This window comes from Juglans microcarpa x Juglans regia, chromosome 6D (genome assembly GCF_004785595.1).
Source record: "Juglans microcarpa x Juglans regia isolate MS1-56 chromosome 6D, Jm3101_v1.0, whole genome shotgun sequence".
Lineage (NCBI taxonomy): Eukaryota > Viridiplantae > Streptophyta > Magnoliopsida > Fagales > Juglandaceae > Juglans > Juglans microcarpa x Juglans regia.
Genome location: NC_054604.1, coordinates 27,626,170 through 27,646,751, shown reverse-complemented (window position 1 = coordinate 27,646,751; position 20,582 = coordinate 27,626,170). Strand labels below are relative to the sequence as shown.

The window sequence follows — 20,582 nt, the reverse complement described above, 5'->3', positions numbered from 1 at the left end:
ATTATTATTATTTTGAGATTTGAAAAAATTAAATTGTTTATTATATTTTATGTTAAAATTTAAAAAAAATATAATAATAAATTAAAATAAGTTAAGAGTAATTAAAGATCTAAATACAGCCTAAGCATTCAAGTTCTAAGACTCAAATGGATAAAAGAGAGCGAATGTGGAGATAATGAAAGCCCAAGTTTAGCGGCCCAACTACATGAAAATTGACACTATGACAAGGACATACCACATTTTAACGCTGCGGAAGATAAAATAGTTGATAAGAAAATACCCCCAGAAAAAGATAAAATAGCTATTTGCACTCTTTTCTCTCCCTCACCTGAAGTGGTGTCTCTCTCTTTTTGGGACATTGACGTTTTGAATTGAATTGAGTTAAATTTTTTATAAATGATAATAATTTAAGTAGTAGAATGAGTTATATAGAATTCATTTAAAATAAATTTAGATGTATTTAAATATTAAGATAAATTTATTATTATTTATAAAAAATTAAAAAAATTATGAATTCTACGTATAAATATATATTGAGTTGAAAAAAATTTTAAATCTGAAATTTTAAATTGAGATAAATTTAATAATTTAAGAATTGAGTATTTAGATATTAGATTGAATTTAAAATTGAATGAATTGATATTAGCTTAGACGAACCAAGAATTAAAAACAGAAAAATAAAAAGTACAAACTGATGTTGGGAGTTTATACTGAATTCGATTGCGGGGTGCAAAGTTTGTATCTTCATAAAGGTTGAATTTCCTTGTTTGAATAAAGGACAGTCTGTCTATGTAGTGGGTTTGTTTCTCTCTCCGTGCAAATGCATTCATCCAAGAGTTTAAGCCGAAGCTGTAAGAATTGGTGGCCATCGATCGAGCAAATGGTTTGGAAAGAAAGAAAGAAAAAAGTACAATGAATTTACAATGGACCTTGATGCCCAAGAACACCATGAGTAATAACAATTAAATAGAACTACAGAACAAAAAAAGGTTCAAAATAATGTGTACAAAAATTCAGAACCCCGCAACTCAAGATTCTACGCTACCAAGCGTCAAAACTATAAGAAGAAAAGGAAAAAGAAAATGAAAAAGGAAGGGTTTTTTTTTGGGGGGGGGGGGGGGGGGGGGGCGGGGGGGAATTAGGCGGGGACAGGATGTGCTGTAGAGAAAGGAAGACTGTGGAGGATGAGAAAACGAACCCGCCTTGGGAAAGGCACGGAATGGAAAAGATGCTCCAGCACCCTCGCCAACAGCACCGTGTACTCCTCCATCATCTCCGCCACTATCGCGACCAGTATCATCTCCCTTCTCGTCTTATTTCTCTCTTTTTCTATTGCTGCCACCTCAAAGGTCAAGTTTTTGAGTCCTCAAAACTTTGACAACAGCCCTCTTTTCTGTGTGTATTTATATGCACTATGACAAGTGTATGTTGAAGTGGAAGACTGAGGAGGTATATTTGCTTACTGTTCAGTGGGCGTTTCTTCTGTAAGAGACTAGAAGAGACTCGTCCAAGCCCTTTGTTTCGGCGCTTGGGTACCCGTTTCCATATAAACCAAACCAGGGGCGCCCAACAAGGCCAGCACTGTCCTCACAGTGTGCTGCTGGGCTTCCAACACGTGTGCATCCCCACCATATCTGTCTTATGCCCTCTCCACCTTTTATTATTTCTAATAGACAAGGAGAAAGAGAAACTGGTCACTTCCTTCCCATCGCCTGTGGATATTGTTTCTCTCATCCTTATCCTTTCCCCTCTCTGCCATTTATTAATGTAGAAAGCGCAATGAGTATTCATTAATCATTTTTTTTTTCCAACTTCTCTCCTGCTTTTGCCACCTCAACATTAGAGGTGGTGTGGTTTTCGTAAGCCCCAGTTTCATTGAAAGGTGGATTCATCTTTCCAGCCTATGGGCCATGGGGTCCGCGTTACCTATTGGATATACATTCTCTGTTTTTTAACCGATCTCTATTCGGCCCCTCGCTTTCACAAACACACGCTATTAAGGGATATGATCGACGTCCATTTCCATATCTATAAAACTACTGCTATTACAGTGACACCTTCTACGAATGCACCAATATAGGAATGCTCTTATGATATGATGCAATACAAATACTTGAAAATACAGGAAAGTGGACCGATTTATAAAGAAGATAACCATTTAGCTAAATCTCGGAACCAGATATACATTCATACGTATAAAATATCAATCAACGCTAACGCAGGGATACGCAAAAAGAAACCCAAGAAAACAAAACAAAGTTGTTCAGTAGGGTACACAGCATTTGGCAATTCTAGACACATGTACAAATGCATACAGGAAAGCAATTTCAACCCTAAACTTGTTTCCAAGCATGCAACACGCATGGGAACAGACTTCCTACAGCTACTGCTGCAAAACATCAAGATCTAAATCATATCCATACCCCAATAAAGACTGCAGATAGGAGCACGACTAGAGAAACTCCAACAGTATAGATTAACAAGGATCGTGGGGCACGATAAGGACATTTCCCAAAATGGGTCAACCCTATCTGGCTGCTGCCCTGCAGACCACCATGTTTCACTCCTAACCTAAGTTTTGCCGAGGATTCTCCATTAGTTCCCTTGTACTCCTCAGAAGTCAAAAGCTTGTTTTCCTCCTCTGGCTCGACAAAGCTAGAACCTTGTTCTGAAGCTTCTTCACTCTCTTCCTCTGGCTCAGCAAATCTAGAAGCGTGCTCAGAGGCTTCTTCACTCTCTTCCTTTAACTTAGAAAAAGTAGGGCTGTGCTCTGAGGCTTCTTTAGTCTGCAACAAGCAATATGATGGACTCAATACCTGATGAATACATATCAGAAGAACTTTCATATCAGCTTCATCTGATGAACCTTACCTCAGTAAGAGTTGATTGCACTTCATATTCTTCTTCACTGTGGCTTGCAACTCTCTCTTCACTATGATGAGCGGTGCCTTGAACCTTCAAAAGTTCACTGTCTTCCTCTGGCTCAGAAAAGGCAGGCCTGCAGTCCAAAGATTCTTTGTCCTGCAACCGACAATATTACCGAATTGAAAATTGATGAATGCACATGAGCAATAGTTTTAAACCAGCTTCATCAAAAGAACAATACCTCGATAACAGTTGATTGTACTTCATCTTCTCCTTCACTACAGCTTGCCCCTCTCACTTCACTATAGCAAGCTGATCCAGTAGAAATATTCATCTGCATTAGGATTCTTCTTGGCGCTGTGCCTTGAGTTCCAAATTTGTCTGAATTTGGTTGATGTTGAGGCTGCCGGCTCTTAATCTTGATAACAGATCCACTGCTGTAGATAACTGGATTCTTCTCCTCGGCCGTTTCTCCAGAATTGAGCCCATAGGTTAAGCCCAGAGCAGAATAGGCAGATGAGGCATCACATCCCACAGAATTATCCCAAATGTCGGCCATATTTTCCCCCTTAAGTTCCCAGTCAACAAGTGGCGCAAAAGCATGGAAAGATCCAAATGAATTTTGCCTTTGTAATAACTGCCAATTATCATCATGCTTGTTTGACCATCCAGAAGCTCCCATCTCAGAATGCCGCTGGTGTACAACAACATATTAACTTTAGTGTTAAGAGTATATCAATGATCAACAACATCAAATTTCCATAAAGCAAAATATGTATACCATAGTGCCACAAATTCAAAGTCAACATGCATCAGGCAAAGCTGGAAACAGCAGAGGATTAACAATAAGGTGGCTTACAGAACATGAAAAAAATTATCTGTTTTACCTGAATTCGGGCCATATCACCGTATGCATCACTTTCCCTAACATAGGAGCTTCCAGGTGGTACAGCCTCTACCTTACATACTTGACTAGACAAATGGGTGTCACTTCCCACAACTGAGTTCTTCTGAGTGGTTGATTCATCCCAGGAGTACAAATCATGGTTATTGAATACCTCGTCGAACAACTCTGTAAAAGATATGTCCTGTTCACTTGTGTCACCAAGAGAATGAAATGTGTTATTGTCGTTGCCAAAATCACTGGCAAAAGGTGAACCCAGATTATAAGGGGCCAGCTCTGTGTGATTCTGTGGATGTGACGGGGAGAAATCTATGTAATCAATCTGGCAAGAAGCAGGCTCATAGATCGTTGAATTATCTCCAAGAGGCTGATGAACCTGAATGGAAAGGAAGAAGACAAAAATTTAGCCAATTCACTTCTTGATTATTCAGACCAGAAAAGAAACTTATCCTTGACAAAAGTTTATGCATAGTAAAAGATATCGCTTGTCTCACCTCTATACCAGTACCTTCTTGTACATGATCTTCTTCCACATCAGATGCCATATAACTAATGCTACTTGTGTCAACAGGCATATGAGCAGTAGGGGTGATGTTATCCAACTCATCAGTCAACCATCTCTTTATACCTTCAGATTGGTTACCAACTTGCATATCTGACATTGGTGTTTCTTGAACCACATCCGATGATATATCATCAGGAGAGGACTTGGTAGTGGTAGGAGATGAGCCAGTATGATCCACTTCATCATACTTTACAATGTCTGCCTTCTCCTCTGGCTTTCTGAACAAGCGACACAGTACAAAAGGAGCCTGTACAAAGCCAGAGAAGGACATGTTAACATGTTCAACATGCCAATAATGAACAAAACTATATAAGGTTCTTGTTGACAGTATCTCCCAACAATTATGAACAGAGGACGGAAAAAAAAAAAAAAAAGCACTATTGTTAAGAATAAGGAAGCAAAGGAGATACATACCTGGCCGGGATGAGTACCGTCAAGTTGTTTCTGGGTAGCACGATACTCGTGCATGATCCAGTTCGTGCGCTCCCCCTTGGGAGCACGGCCTCTGTAGAAAACCAATGTCTTTTTCATGCCGATCAAGGTTGTATTAGACCCAGACTTACGGGACTTGATGGTGCGGTCCTTGCCGGTCGCTTTCCAGTATCCGGCGTCAGTGGCCCGGTTGGAACGATGCCCATTAGGGTACTTCCGATCACGCGGACAGAAGAAGAACCACTCTGGATCGTCCGTCTTTATCACCGAAAGCTCTTTTTTTTTTTCACAAAGTAAGCAGTTAACTATTTTTGATCGGTAACAAATTAAGCAGTTAACTATAAGAAATATGCAACTTTAAAATGAAAGGGGCAAATTTCAGAAGACTGTCAAAGAGGAACAGTCTTTAGCTGTTAGCATATGAAATCGCCAGATGCAGTATTTTCGATTCAGTGGAGAATAAAGCAAAATTTTGACAGCCGATTAACCAATCAAGAAAAGGAAAAAAAAAAAAAAACTACTACCACAATAAGAATCGAATTGAATTTCAAGATAAAGGTAAGCGAATATAGTGTTTAAAACGTAAAAGAAAAAGGAAAGAGAGAAAAATACCAGGCAAATCCCAGGGCTCCCATCTGCAAACGTCGATTTCGGAAATGACCCGGACCTCGGAATGACGGCCGTTGATTTTCAACCTGAGGTAATGATTTATGAGCTCTTCGTCCGTCGGCCTGAATCTGAACCCCAGAGGCAGCGATTCCATCGACATCACTTCCATCTTCCTCTTCTTCTTCCAAAGCCCTGACCTTACCGGGATCTCCTAAACCCTAAATTAGTCAACAAAAACCCTAACCACTCAAAAAATGGCGAAAACCCAACACCTTACATTAATCACAGGTAACTCAGGCTTTGGCTTTTTGTTTCGTCTCTGGACGCTTGGTACAAAACCAACTGTTCCTCTAATGCGTTGGGGTTAAGAAAACCCACCATTCCTGGGGTCGGTTCCTCGGCACCCGTTTCCGGTCGCTTTCCCAGGACCCGACACGACAGTGAACTGAAGCGGGTCCCTTTAGCTTTGTGGGGGCCAGCAGTGCGACGTGCATTTGCGTCCTCGGAGACTCCTGGCACCTGCCGTATGTAACTTTGCAGTAGAAAATCTCTACATCAAGATTTCTTTCACTTTTTCACGTCAAGAAACTAGAAAGTAGTACAAGGGTGGCTTGGAGGGAGGCTGGAGATACATACATTGACCGTTTATAAGGGACCCTGAAAATTATTCATTTATATGTATATTATCTATTGAAAATTTTTAGACATAAGTTATATTCTCTTACACATCACTTAAAAATATATAATTTCATTATTTTATTTTTATATTTTATTAAAAATATAAAAAAAATACTAAATATATTTGAAAAAAACTTATAAAAAACTTACTTCTTCACATATCAGTTATTGATGTTCTGAAAATCATAGAATTCAAAATTTAAAATTTAAATTTCAAAAGAAAACTAATAAAATAAGTCTTATAAATAAAAATATAAATAAAACTGTAAGTACATATAGCACTACTCAATATGAAATATGATAATAAAAAAATAAAATTACATATTTTTAAATAGTGTCCAAAACGTGAAGTTTTTGTATAGCACGACTCTATTTAATTTAATCTTTTAAGTGTACTCTACATCTAAATATATATATTATTTCTCTATATCATTTATCTGTTTTATTTTTTTCTATTTTCTTTAAAAAATTATTGTCTTTAATTTTTTTTAGCTTTTTTTTTTTCTTTCAAAATTATTCTCTTTAATTAGCAACAAGTTTTTATTTCACCCAAGATTTCAAATTTTATAACGTTTCAATCTATTTTTTAGGTTGCAATTTATTATTTATTTTAAATCTAATGAATTAAGAAATTGGAGGAAAAGGAAAATGAGAAATGAAGAAAAAAATAATAAAGAAAGAGAAAATGAGAGATAGAAACTAATAAAGTATAATACAAGGGTGAAGAATAGATTGTGAAACTATAGAAAAGAGGGAAATGAACACCAATGGTATTTATCACAGTATCTACACACAAAAAAACTGAAATTATGAGGACGTTGCTACGTTGATTTCTACCAAAATCTCTCTACCGATCAGTTAAAAGTCTTTTTTTTATTTTTTTTACTTTTACTTTCAACATTTTTTAAAACTATTTAGATATTTTTTTAAAAAAATAAAAAAAATCACATATACATTTAAAAATACTTACTTAATCACTAAATAAAAAAAAATTATTAAAAACAATTTCAATACCTCTTTGAAACTAGTGTTTTCCAATTATTATTATTTATCGAACTGTTCATATGTAAATGCATGTTATGGGAACGATGTCCCATCCAACCGATAAGTGTATTTCATAATTTTTTTTTCTTTTTTTTTCAACATCTTTAAATAATTTTTTTACAAAAAATACATAAACTCAATAATATTCACTTACTTAATCATTAAGAAATTAAAAACAAAAAAACAAAAATCGATCAACCATCGATCATGTATCATTATCTTTTAATTTATACAATCTCATGGAAAATATTTTATTACTGTCTTAAACTTATATGCATTTTACATAATCCATTGAAAATGCTGTTAGTCCTAAAATTTAAATAAAAACCTTATGCGACATTCAGATCTTGCATGGTATCATTAAATATTACAATATATATATATATACATATATATTTTAATACTAACTATCTTACTCATAGGAATCGAAGTTGATTCGGACAAAAGTGTGCAATAAAAAAAAAAAAAAAAAAAGTTCTCAAAACCCACTTGTAGCATCGGCTTGTTTTTTTCTCTTTTTATATATAAGTCTGTCTAAATTAATTACCAAATATTTTATCAAAGTTTTCACGTGCTATTTATTTATTTATTATCTGAGACAAATTACTTTCCAAAAGGAAAGGAAAGGTCATATATAGACGCAACGATGGACATTGCAAAACGTTCACTCACAAACATAGGACGTGATTGAATCAACTAAAGCAAAAATCAAAAATAAAAGGGCTGCGAGCCCAATGAAAATGCTCCACCTTTAAAAAGTAGATTATTCTACGAGCACATGCTTCCATCTTTTCTCTCAAAAAAGTTGCAGTGGGAGGGCGACCCAATCTCTATCGCCCTATTTTTTTTTTTTTTTTTTAAATTCTATTCATTATTTTTACATATTATATATTATATTTTTTTCTTATTAAATGTATAATATATAAATAATGAATAAAAAAATTTAATAATATTAAAAAAAATAAAAATAAATAAAATATATAATATGTGACGTATGAAAATAAAGAGTAACAAAACTGTTTTCTCCCTCCCTTCCCCATCTTTCCAATGGGATTGTCATCCTTGCAGCCTAATAGCTGATATCACGTCTCAGCAGAAGGTTCACGGACATAATAATATCACATTCTCGATAATGGCATCGAATGTATTCAGTCATATGTTTCCATCAAAGGAACAAGGAACTCTTTGGAAACTGCAAGTAGGCCTCAAATCTTCCTTTCTTTTTTTTTTAAAAAAAAAGGAAACTCTCTTGCCAATCTCTTTATGGAGTGAGTTTGGTAAGCATTTAGTGAGAGAGCTTGTAACACCCCCTTCCCATAGGCTAAGAGTGTCACGTATTTTTCATAAAAATAATCCGGTAATAGATTCCATAATTTCATAATTTAAAAAAACTGAACTTTTATTATGCGGAAAAATGTCTAATAAAACTGTCTTCCAAAATATTAAATGAAATAAACTGAAATAAATTCATGTCATAAAAACATGTTTATTTTAGAAAGTCTGAACTAAAAAAAAAATAAATGCTCCTTCTACTCCTGGCCTGTCTGCTCGTAATCATCATCTTCACCTGGGTAGTTAAAAATATGAAAATAAACTAAAATGAGTCGATGACTCAGTAAGAAATTTATCACAACGTAAACGTAATGAACATAAGATTTTCATAACAACTTTCATACTGAGCTTAAAAAAAATTCATGACTGTTCATGCTGATGCTTATGCTATGTATGACTATCTTAACTGAATTAACAAACTGTTCTGACTGATTTAACTGATTTATCTGACTGGCCAACACACTTAACCCTGTGTGCAAGGTTGTGCACCGGCCCCACATCTCGCGGCCGCAAGGGGAGCCGCTGATAGTATTCTGACATACTATGGTGGACCACGACTGAGTTCATGGCTTGCACATCCACCCTGAACTGAACTGCATTGGTACCATGCATCTGAATGGCCATCTTATTAACTGATCTGATATTATCTTACACTTGAATTTAAGATGGCTTACGTGTCTTATACACATGAGATGCATGACATACTACATACATAATCATAAATTCTGAATTTAAACATGATGCGGAATGACATGGTCGTATGCTATGCTAGATGACATGCTTGCATATGACATGAGCGGTTCATAAATAGTGGCTATCAATGAACTGGCTTGGATAATACATACATATAAGCTAATTGTGATGATCCTAATTTATGATCAAATTTACTTACCTCGATGCGTTTCTTCTTGAATAATACTTCGTAACTTGAGACCTATATTCAATAAATAACTATCACTAAATTGTTTGGAAATAAATAAATACTAATATCTTACTTAACTAAATTCGAAATTCTAAAATATAGTCAAACCAATATTTGTTTAACACTAAAATCAATAATTCATAGTATTTATATTACTTAAAATACTAATTTATAATTTAGTAGAAATACTCGAGCTATTTTAAAATAATTCACAAAAACTTAAATTCTTAAACTAAATTTCATTTCTCAACATAATTATTAAATCTTATAAGAAACTTAACCAATTCCACTAAATTCTTAACATAGAAATTTTATTAAAATCTTACTAAATTGACAAAGGAAATTTAACTCAAACATTAGACTTAACATTATACTTTAAAACATATTTCTAATTCTTTAAACATTTTTTTATTAAAAAAATGAACCTTTAATTAACTACATTTATTTAATAACTCAACTAGTAATATTAAACTCAATAAATTTCACTAAAATAATTATTGAAATAAAATAAGATCATATTCAATTAAACATTATTATAGTCTGTAAAAAGGGTTAAAAACTCTGGCCCATAAATATAATACTGTACAACATGAGCCCAAACAGGAAAATAAGCCCATCCCAACCCCATACGGGCCTAAGGCCCAAGGCCCATCAAAAAGAAACCCACGGCAGAACCGAATACATGGCCAAAACAAAACACAGAGAGTTTGAGATAGAGAGAGGGTCTGCGATGGAGGAACTCACCGAGGGAAAGGGGCTGAGGCGATGGCGGCGCTGGTGGCTGGGAGTGACCAGCGGCGCGACTGAGGGTTCCTATGGTGGTCGACGCCGAGTGAGAGAAAGAGAGAGAGAGTTTAGAGAGAGGAACTACTAAACCGAAACCAAGAGAGAGAGAGAGAGCTGTGGCGGCCGAGGCCTTACCGGAAAAATGAGTGGCTCGACGGGGGGTTATGGGTCGGCGGCTTCTGTGTCGTCGAGGAGGGGTTCGGCGCCTCTTGAGGTGGCCACCGAGGAGAAGGGGCGACAGCACTGGTTCGGCAACAGGGGTTTTTCGCAACTCACAAGTTTGTCTTCTCATGCACAGGTAAGCACGATTTATAATGGTAGATGATAGAGAATTAGAGAAACCCTAGAAGAGCATAGACGGCATGAGTAGAGGAATACACGGCACTAGAGTTGGTGTTCCACTAGGACGCTAGCAAAACAAACAAAAATCACCGAGAGAAATATACGGGTTGGGTGGTTTGAAGTTCTCAACAGAGGCTAACAAAGTGATGAGGTTCGGTGACTAGAAGAAAAATTTTAAACTTTAAATTTCAAAACAAAACCGTAGTACATAATCTGATACACTTTAGAAATCCTTATTAAAACAAAACTCTAACAAATCATAAGTCGCAACTATAATAGAAAATATAAAGATAAAGTACATATAAATTCTGATAAAACTATAATCATAAAAATATAAATTCTAAAAATATAAATTTACTAGAAAAATTTACTTATATACCCTAAAACCAAACTGGTATGTCACAGAGCTCGACAAACTCCTCCTCTGTTTCTCCACCCATATTTATTTAGCATTTAGTAGCCTCATTTCATTGAAGTTTTTTTTTTATTAACCAAAACTTATTAGGAAATTACAAAATAGTTATATATTGATGTATCCAAAAATAAAATATAGATATCTTATGAAAATAAGGTTTCAGATAATATATCTTTCTATATAAATATAAGACTACCATATCCTACAGTTGTTCTAAAACTCCATATATGGGAAGTAGTTTATCAAATCTTTATTCTGGTCTTGGAATCGATCATCATATTTACACTTAAATCACATTTCAAGCTTTTCTCACAGACAACAAGAATCTAACAATATAAGGTCGCCATGCACAGTACTGAATATAATCATGTAATACACTTATACATCCTAATAAGATTACTGCATGCCAACAGGAATACTGCAGCATATTTTACCTTTTTTTTGTTAGATCTGTTTCTTTATATGTTTGATAATATGTGTGTTTGATTATTTATTATATTCTATTTGGCAGTCTTTATTACTCAATAACAGATGGAAGAAGATTCTGTGATTATCTAGATTTATCATCTATCTAACTCAATTTTTAATATTTTTCTAGATGATCATCTAGCTTCATCTTCAACAGAGGCTACTGTGAGTCTTTCTTCCCATTTAAGCAGAAAAAAATCTAGAGTAAGTACTTTCTTCTTGCATAATCAACCAGCTCTTTTATTTGTAAGATCAACATATATGTGTATGCATTAAAAGATATATGTGGGCTGCTATCTATTCTAAAGTTTGTTTGTTTGTTCAGGTCATACAAATCTTGTATATACCTTGCTCGTCCTTGTTTAAGAAGCCATGAACAATATGAAATATGAAATTGGATATGTTTATTTTGAGTAAGTGGTCCATTATAAAAATGTGAACTGTAAAGAGTACTTGATAGTATTTCTACTTCGCATTCCTACTTGTTGATAATTCTTTTATTGTGTTTGTCTGAAGTTAACTATGAAATAATGACAAGCATAACAATGCCTTTGGCATTTGACTAGTTAATTAAATTATCATTCTTTTAAGAGATATTTTTAGTGTATATGCCTGTTATTTTGATTGCTTGTATTCATCACAAGTACTTGGTGTTTATTTAAAGACTTCACCTCAGGTAATTATGGTTTCCTAGGACAAATTTTGTGCACATCTATTAGCAGAGCTTGATGATAAGTATACATAGAGTGCTGTTCTTGTATCTAAATGTGCTATTAACTTTAGCATGGAAAATTTACATGTGTAGATGTTTCTCCAGCAACTATAGCTTCTTCCATTCATAATATAGATTTTGAACAGCCAATATCAGTTTGATGCCTTCATATATTTGTTGGTATTCTCAGACATGACTCAGTTCATGAATGTGGATTTCTGCCTTCATTTGAAAGAAAATTGATGCCAATATGTGAGCAAACTATGTTCATAGCAATTTATATTTTGTAATTAGTAAACATTTTGTCTTTTCAGTTTCCCTGTTTCTCATGACGTGTATATGCAATTAGTAAGCACTTCAAGGACGCAAAGGCAACTGAATAGATGACAATTTTAAACTTTCAATTGAAGCATTTTGGAATTTTCATATATTATAATTTTGAGTTTCGTAATGTAATGAAATGTAATTTAATATGTAGTGAATTGCATTATTGCATACATTTTACATGATAAATGCATTATATGGCCATAGAAGGTTAGAAGTACTACTACTTGATCGATCACTTTTAACAGGAGTAGTACTAGAAAGTCTGGAATATATTATCATACTGGAATATATTACATGTACATAATCATCTAATTTCAAATTAAATATATATTACCAACTTTTCAGTAATATAGGCTTTTAGATTAAAAAAGAAAGCTTTTCAGCATTATTTTTTTCTGAAAAAATTAAATACTATAGGCTTTTTGTTATTTTGTTATATATATATATATATAATATATATATATATATATAAAACCCTAGGTACAACCCGAAACTTGGATTTCCGGGTTTCTTGAACCTGGATTCACCCGGGTTCTGGCCTGGGTTTGAAATCCAGGTTCTGGTCCGAGTATACCCGGGTTTCCGGGTCGAAACCTGAATGAACAGTCTTATGTGGTTTAACAAGTCTGTGCATAGATTCATCTCAAACATAAACATTGAAAAGTTCCGAGGGGAAAACAGTGCCCTCTCACTTCACCATGCTGTATCAAAGTGTGAGGTAACAAAGAAATGCTCCCTCTCAAATCTCAAATCATAAACAAGGTGAACAACGGGATCCTGTAGTACATAACAATTAAGAGTTCTCTTGCAAGTTGAAGAATTTCTTGTACACAAATTTACCTATATGGCAGGATGATAACCAAGACTCACATTTGTTTCCACTCTTTGCACAACTCTTCTCAAACTCCACTCATGACAGAAATCCAGAGCAACTCGCAGTCCAGTCCCAAGTCCAAGAACAATAATGACACCTGTACATTTCTCTCCATTTTTTACCATCATCAAACAAGCCAGTCATTAAGAAAGTAAAAGGAACAACGTAGAGCTACATACCGATTATAACGTTGATGGGCAGTGCCGAGATACCCAGGGTAATGGATATCAGCACATCCAACAGGAGACCACAAACGAGGATTGAAAATGCCACCCAAAGTGGACTAAAACAGTTCTGGTACAGAGTTCATTGGATGCAACAAAATCAAAGGAATGAATATTGTTTTTTTTTTTATAGGTATCAAGGGAATGAATATTATTTCCTCAAATAAGACAACTCCAGAAGATTGAGCAGAGTGACCCCTTACCCTTTCACGACCTTGATGCCTAAAATTTGCTTCATTCCTCCAAACCCAGTAATTTGTCTGTTCCATGAAAAACGAGAACATAAAATTTCATACATGCCTATCAGACCTTTTCTGCTTTCAGACGCTTGTAAAAATAATGTTTTGTCACCCTGATATATCTTCAGCAAAAGTGCTAATGCTCACAATTTAAAAAAGGCGAGTTTAAAACCCAACCATTAAACCAGTAAAATTAATAATTAGTAAAATTTAAAAAAGAAAACAAATCCAGTGGCAAAACTAACTCAGAAGAGATTAGTGGATATTTTGAATATATAATTTTATTACTATAACATTCAAATCATATGTTTCGATTTCTTCTGTTGGATCGCGTTCTCCAAAGTGTTGAAGAGTATCCTCCAGTTGCATGGCATCTTGCCACCAAGGATCTAGTACAGCTTGGGCATAAGATGAAGGCTCCACTACTTGAATAATGGAGGAAATAGCAGAAATGGGATACCAAGTAGAAAGGAACATGGTGTGGTCAGGGAAGACATTGGGACAGAGGGAACCCGTACTAGACCAAGTGGTCATGGGCTGAGTAGAGTGTGGAGCAGGAAGTGTTTCACTTGACAGGGGTTCAGGTGTTGGGGCAGGAAGTGAGGGGAGCTTGGGTGAAGGAAGTGATGCAGGGGAGGTTTGGAAATCACTAGAGATGGGATTCAAAAGTTCATGGCTATCAAAAGGCAAAGCCGAGACATGGTCAGGAGTTCAAAAGTTCAAGGCTATCAAAAACACGAATCTGAGATATGGTCAGGAGTGGGTTGGGGATCAAAGATTGTTAAGGGGAGTTGGGGGGTCAGAAAGAGTCAAGAAAATGTATAGACACTTGTGTAGTAGCAAGAGCCAAGATTTGAGGGGGGTAAGAACTGGTGGTTTGATCCAAGCTGGGAAAAGAAGTCTCATTATAAACTACATCCATGAGTATGTGTGGCTTTTGAAGTGAAGGATCAAAGCACCGGTACCCTTTGTGTCCAAATCCATAGCCTACAAAGATGCATGGCTTGGTATGAAATTGTAACTTCTTGTCAGAGTTATGGGGGCAAAGAAGAGTAAAAACACACGCATCAGAAGACTCAAGGTGTGTCAACCCAAAATTTCTTTGGTAGCCAAGATTCAGCAAGAGTTGTTCCCATTTCAAGAATCTGTTGGAGTTTTCTTTCAGAAAGCTACTCAGATGTGTGAGAACAAGATTTGCGATGGAGAATTCCATTTTGGTGAGAAATGGAATTAAATCTTTGTGAAGTAAATTCGCCTCCTCCATTAGATTGAAATTGTTAAATTTTGGTGGAAAGCTAACATACATTTGAATTAATGAAATGCATTTTGGTGTTCATCTTTGAGAAGTAATGCATTTGAATTAATGAAATGCTAAGATACATCTAGCTTTTGTTGCAATGGATAAACCCATGTGAAGCAAGAAAAATCATTAATGAACACCACCTAGTAGTGGCATCCACTTACAGAAATAATTGGTGTGGTCCACACATTAGAGTGAACTAATTCTAGGGGATGTTGACTCGATCAAATGGAGGAAGAAAAGGATCGTGTTTTTGCTTTTTAAGTTGACAAGATTCAATAAAAAATAAAATAAAAAACTGTCAAGAGTTGTTGCCAGCAAAAGCAGGTAATTGTGGAGATCTGACTATAAATAGGACAATTACATCTGAAGGATGTCCTATTCTAGAATGCCAACCAGAAAGGAAGTTTTATTCCTAGGAGGTGGTGCTTTTTCTTTAAAGAATTCCTTTGCAACTGGACTGCGTACAAAACACTTACACTCTTGCCTTCCAAAAAAATAGCTCCATTCTGCATGTGCATGCCCAATTAAAATCTGTTGTTGCTAGTGTAGAAAAAACAGTGATTATCTTGACAAAATTTTTGGATGGACGATAAACTTGTTGAGGCTAAAGGACAATGGAGAATATTGTTCAAATTAAACTTAGAACAATGGATTCATAACAGCTATTTCCTCGTTAGGAAGGTAATTCGGAGGGCATAAGTCAAAACTGTCCAGCTTGATCATGACAAGCTGTGCAATATTTGGGAAAGGAAAAATTATGGAGTTTGTTGAAAGACATGGTGGAAGTACTCAAGTGTACTGATAGAGACATGGCTAGAGCTAGAAAAGTGTGTGCTTTGGCCCGCCATGGGTAAGGGTATTGTTAGCGTGAGACTATAGTTCTGAGTTGGGGAGGCTTGAACAACAGCTTGACAGTAGGATACTCTAACACAAAGTTCCACACCGTTGTGATCTTTGTTGAGAAGTAGGATTAGTTAACAAAAGATGTGCTAAAAAGTAAACATATTCTTTCGCTATATATGTCAAATTTTTCTTCCAGGATCTAAATATCAAATATCAAATTATTATATGTTGCATTACTGATAAGCATTCAAAATTATGATATCATTCAGAACATATGCCAAGGACCCTTCATATGTTCTCAATAATAATTAGATGTTCTAGTCTGTACTTGAGAAGGTCAAATGGGAACATTTGGGTGCATACAGTACAGTACAATACATTTCAAATACGTTTAAAGAATTTAACAAAGAATGTTTCGATTCTTTATATAATTAGGAAAAATAAAATACATATTGGGACGTGGCTAAGAAGTAATTCATTCAAAATGGATATGATATCACAAAGATGAGGTGAAATAAAAAGCCCATCCACTTTGGTAACCCAATGCATGAGTTAAATAACTTGATAAAAATGGTATGGAATATGGAATACGTACACTAGGCTGGGAATCTGGAGGTGGCACGTTTGCAGCTAACTCTCTGCAAAAAAAAAACCGAAAACACATTATAAGATCCTTCGAGACTGAGCCAATTCCAAATCAAGAACAAATATAGTGAAAAGACTTACTGGCATATCTCACATTTGTTTGATCCTCTTGTACAAAACCAAGTATCTATGCATGAGCGGTGGGCTTTTGCAAGACCACCTCGACAATGGCACCCAAGATCTATAAGAACTTCTTCCTTCTCCTGCTGACAAACTCTGAAAAATAGAACAGCCTATATCAATACTTTGTTTAAGTGAAATTGAACAGAAGATAAAGCAATTAATTTTAAGATATAATCCAATGATACTTATATCCATCTAAATCAATTTCCAACATGAAAATAAAGCAAAACTACATAACCCAAAGGTTTTTCAACATGCAGCCAAAATCAATAGTCCTGTTTTAGTTCCTTTTCAAAACCTCACATAGTAATTTGAAAAATCCATTTATAGCAGATTGAGCAGCTGCAGGCAATCGAAATTTATGCACCAACTTGAACAAGACTTTTTTTATGACCTCATAAGATCAATACCAACTTGAACAAGATAAAAATGATAATATGTGCAAAAACAGAGGCAAAAAGGCCGAAACCAGAAAATCCCTGCAAATCATAAAACCAATAAAAGCAACCAGGATGGACATCACTGAGCATAACTAAATACCGAACAACAACAAATTTTCTCCATAGCTCTTTTCTTCAAAGATGGGGAACTCCAAGCCATCAACATTGAAAAAACGTAAGATGATACAACCCTACGTAAATTCTATAAAAAAATATTGAACCTTTCTAAATATTCTCCCTTTAATTTAAAGCGAAAAACTTAGTTTCAATCATACCCAGCCTGTAATGGAAAGCGTGTCTTCTAATAAACTGAGTGTGGATCGCGTCCAATATCATCTGCTGAAGAGTTTCATTTCTATGGTGCATTCCAAACCAAGCACACATACATTTCTTTGTAGAGTAAACCTCAATTCGAGATTGTTTTTTCACCATCAAGTTAATATTACACCAACTTTTAAAAGGGAAAGTTGAAAATGACAGTCGAATTGATGGTTAGTAAGGCAATAAGCAAGAGCACGCTCAGCTTAGATTAAAAGAAAACAGGGAAAATGCAATCCATAAGAAACAAAACATGAAGCCACTTCTGGATAGTCGTGATGTATCAAGAAATTATATGATACCTGCATAGTTCAACAGAACTTGCTGTCCTCGACAAATATGCCTTTTTGGGAGACAGAGCAGGGGGCAGTTGTTCATCGTCATTAGAGGAGTCCACAGCAGTTGACAACTTTGCAGTTGGTTCGGGAGTCTGATCACAACCATGGTTGGCGTTGGCGTTGGCCGACTGCTTCTCCAGGTCGGGAAGATCACCATCGCAGCTGGTGTCTTTCAACATCTGATGCCAAAAACCCAACCGGTACCCTTTGCTCTATCAATTCCGAGCACGAAAGGAAACTGAGTCACGCGATTCGAGCTTCCGAATACCCTTCAAAATTAAGAAAGAAAATCCATTGAAATAGCTTGGCAAAGAGCATTGACAAAAGACCTCAAACAAAACAAACAAACAAAAAAGAAACCTCTGTTGCAGCAAAAGAAGATCGAACCTCGTAAAAGTGGGTATTGGGATTCAGCAATGGAAGCTTCGAGAGTCGACGAAGCACCTTAACACAGCCGAAAGAAAGATCAAAGACGAAGAAGAAGATGAACAAGCGAGATGATTAATGATGTTAAACCCCAAATTCTATGCAACCCCAACAGTGAATCACAATTTCTGGTGGTGGGTATGTATTTAAGCGACTCCCCAGCGCCCGTTACTCATTGCCATGCTCACGCTTCACTCGCACCTCACAGTCACCGGATGGGATTCACTGCAGTTAAAAGGGAAGGCAAGGCGCAAAGTGGACGAAGCTTTAAAAATTCTCTAACTTTTCTTTTGGTCCCCACAAAATGCAACTTGTGGCAACAAACCTGAAACCACCACTTTCTTTGTCACTATTATTGTAGTTAGCCTTTAAATTAATAACTATTATTAATTATTAAGTCGACTACTTAAAACGTGTTGTAATATGTCACGCTACACGAAATAAGTTTGGTATTATTATAAACGATTCCATGTTATCTAAAAAGTTTAGGATTATGATTTAAAAAAAAAAAGTTTAAGATCTAGATGCTATTTTAGTTAAGGCGGTTGTGTTTAGATGTTGAGTTGAGTTGAGTTGATTTGAGTTGAAATGATAAAATAATATTAGAATATTATTTTTTAATATTATTATTATTTTAAAATTTAAAAAAATTGAATTGTTAATAATATTTTGTGTTGAAATTTAAAAAAATTGTAATGACGAGTTGAGATGAGTTTATGACCCAAACGAAACCTAATCAGCCTATAAGTTGTGTGAACTTTGTGACTGAAATGTGTGACATAGTCCCGATACTGTGCTAACTATTAGATGCTAAATTGATCCAAACGTTCCGTGACTACGCTTCATTTATTAATACAAAAGCTTTTATGATTATTGGATATTGATTTGGTTAAATCTTTAATTCTTAAGATAATAACATCAGTCTAACAAACATTGATCTTAACGTCTTATGAGTGAAACTAGGGTTTCCATCCTCAATTTCGATTGTATGAAAGGAAAAAGATACAAACAAATTAGACATAATAGAGTCCACTTAAGTTGGATTTGAATCCGTCAAACTTATGTCACATCTTTCGTATTTTAAGTTATCAAACACGTAACAAAAATCTAATAAACTCAATATATAGACCTTAAACATGCATGTTCTAGCACATATACTGAGAGAACTTATGGGGAAGGATGACTTGTGAGGATTCAATTAATGATAAAGAAGAGACATCGTGATAATATGCTCAAGATATTTACTTAAAATAAAATAACTTAGTACATAAATTAGAATTGGAATTAAAATGAAATATCTCAAAAACACGCATAACATAAGATATATGATCAAAAAATAGATTCAGGCCTCATTTGGATTGCAAAATATCTCATTTCAATCCATCACATCTCAATATCAAAATATCACAAATACAAATACAAATACTTTTCAATTTTAAATTTTCTATTTTTTCACCTAATCATTACCTAATAATTACAAATTTCCTAAACTTTAAACAAAACACAAAAAAATAAATAAATAAAAAATCAAATTTTTTAAATCCCAAAACAAAAATTATATTATAATAATATTTTAATTTTATAATATTTGTATTCAATTTTCCTCTCTCATTTTTCAAAGAGGGGTGCTAGAGACACAAATGATCCCACACACTGATGTGATACACTGTTAATGTGTCACGTCTCTCTCTCTCTCTACCTCTCCCATTCCCTCTCTCTTTCTCCCTCTCGGGGTGGGGTCCCTAATCACCACAGACGGCCAAAGGATGGCGACCGTCGACCACACAAGCCGTCGACTCAGATCCCGATCACCTTGGCCACCTAGAGGTGGCCACGCACTGAGTGTGCACCCCTCTCTCTCTCTCTCTCTCTCTCTCCCTCCCTCCTGAGGTGGTTCCCGACCACCACAGACGGCCAAAGGACAACGGCCATCGACCATGCAAGCCATTGGCTCAGATCTCGACCACCTCGGCCACCTAGCGGCTACCACACAACGATCAACTATGCACATAGTGTGCAAAATGTGCACCAACGTGCACGGTGAGCTGCCATGAGCTCTAGGCCAGTAGTGCCACTTGGACCGCCAGCGTCTTTTGCCCACCTTGAGGTGGTCCCTGACCACCATGGCCAGCACAAAGAGAGGGCACGGGGAGAGGCAGGGGTGGCTAAGGCTGTAATCGAGCCGAGTCGAGCTGGTCTTTGGCTTGCCGATCTCAATTTGACTCAAAATACTTGAGCTCGAGCTCGAACTCGAGCTCAAGATTTTTTTTTATTCTTTGTTTGAGCTCGACTCGATAAACTAAACTCTTAATTCGAACTCGAGCTCGAGCTAGCTCGAGCTCTAGCTAGAGCTCTAGCTCGTTCCACAAACGAGTTCGAGTCGAGTCGAGTCGAGTCGAGCTCGAACT

At 35.7% G+C, this 20,582-nt stretch overlaps 3 protein-coding genes across 4 annotated transcripts; all 3 read right to left on the bottom strand.

The window, feature by feature from the left end:
- Positions 1 to 1,129: 1,129 nt before the first annotated feature.
- LOC121234467 lies at positions 1,130 to 1,684 on the bottom strand. The gene has a single exon (XM_041130407.1). The coding sequence runs from the start codon at positions 1,298 to 1,300 to the stop codon at positions 1,139 to 1,141; it is 162 nt and encodes a 53-aa protein (XP_040986341.1). The 5' UTR covers positions 1,301 to 1,684; the 3' UTR covers positions 1,130 to 1,138.
- Positions 1,685 to 2,138: 454 nt separating this feature from the next.
- Positions 2,139 to 5,981, bottom strand: LOC121234466 (protein NTM1-like 9). Its single transcript, XM_041130406.1, has 7 exons — positions 5,379 to 5,981; positions 4,749 to 5,041; positions 4,264 to 4,581; positions 3,753 to 4,145; positions 3,107 to 3,559; positions 2,872 to 3,021; positions 2,139 to 2,786 (listed from the first exon to the last, which is right to left on the bottom strand). The coding sequence occupies exons 1-7, from the start codon at positions 5,542 to 5,544 to the stop codon at positions 2,412 to 2,414; spliced, it is 2,148 nt and encodes a 715-aa protein (XP_040986340.1). The 5' UTR covers positions 5,545 to 5,981; the 3' UTR covers positions 2,139 to 2,411.
- Positions 5,982 to 13,014: 7,033 nt separating this feature from the next.
- Positions 13,015 to 18,458, bottom strand: LOC121235285 (E3 ubiquitin-protein ligase MARCHF2). 2 transcript variants are annotated; one of them, XM_041131608.1, is made up of 7 exons: positions 18,136 to 18,451; positions 17,713 to 18,017; positions 16,611 to 16,745; positions 16,480 to 16,522; positions 13,703 to 13,759; positions 13,455 to 13,569; positions 13,015 to 13,372 (listed from the first exon to the last, which is right to left on the bottom strand). In XM_041131608.1, exons 2-7 carry the CDS (start codon positions 17,925 to 17,927, stop codon positions 13,242 to 13,244), a joined length of 696 nt encoding a protein of 231 aa, XP_040987542.1. In that variant the 5' UTR covers positions 17,928 to 18,017; positions 18,136 to 18,451; the 3' UTR covers positions 13,015 to 13,241. The 2 variants fall into 2 exon arrangements, with proteins under 2 accessions (XP_040987542.1, XP_040987543.1); XM_041131609.1 differs by lacking the exon at positions 13,455 to 13,569 and having other exon boundaries at positions 13,231 to 13,372; positions 18,136 to 18,458.
- Positions 18,459 to 20,582: the final 2,124 nt, after the last annotated feature.

What these genes read in the sequence shown, in the direction of transcription:
- LOC121235285 (XM_041131608.1), bottom strand. Translation starts at nt 17,927, where the DNA reads ATGTTGAAAGACACCAGCTGCGATGGTGATCTTCCCGACCTGGAGAAG. An exon ending in GGCATCAAGGTCGTGAAAGG is followed by an intron (nt 13,570 to 13,702) that starts GTAAGGGGTCAC and finishes ACTCTGTACCAG; the next exon opens with AACTGTTTTAGTCCACTTTG. An exon ending in GCCCATCAACGTTATAATCG is followed by an intron (nt 13,373 to 13,454) that starts GTATGTAGCTCT and finishes AGAAATGTACAG; the next exon opens with GTGTCATTATTGTTCTTGGA.
- LOC121234466 (XM_041130406.1), bottom strand. Translation starts at nt 5,544, where the DNA reads ATGGAAGTGATGTCGATGGAATCGCTGCCTCTGGGGTTCAGATTCAGG. An exon ending in GGAGCCCTGGGATTTGCCTG is followed by an intron (nt 5,042 to 5,378) that starts GTATTTTTCTCT and finishes AAAAAAAAAAAG; the next exon opens with AGCTTTCGGTGATAAAGACG. An exon ending in GTGATATGGCCCGAATTCAG is followed by an intron (nt 3,560 to 3,752) that starts GTAAAACAGATA and finishes GTTGTACACCAG; the next exon opens with CGGCATTCTGAGATGGGAGC.
- LOC121234467 (XM_041130407.1), bottom strand. Translation starts at nt 1,300, where the DNA reads ATGATACTGGTCGCGATAGTGGCGGAGATGATGGAGGAGTACACGGTG.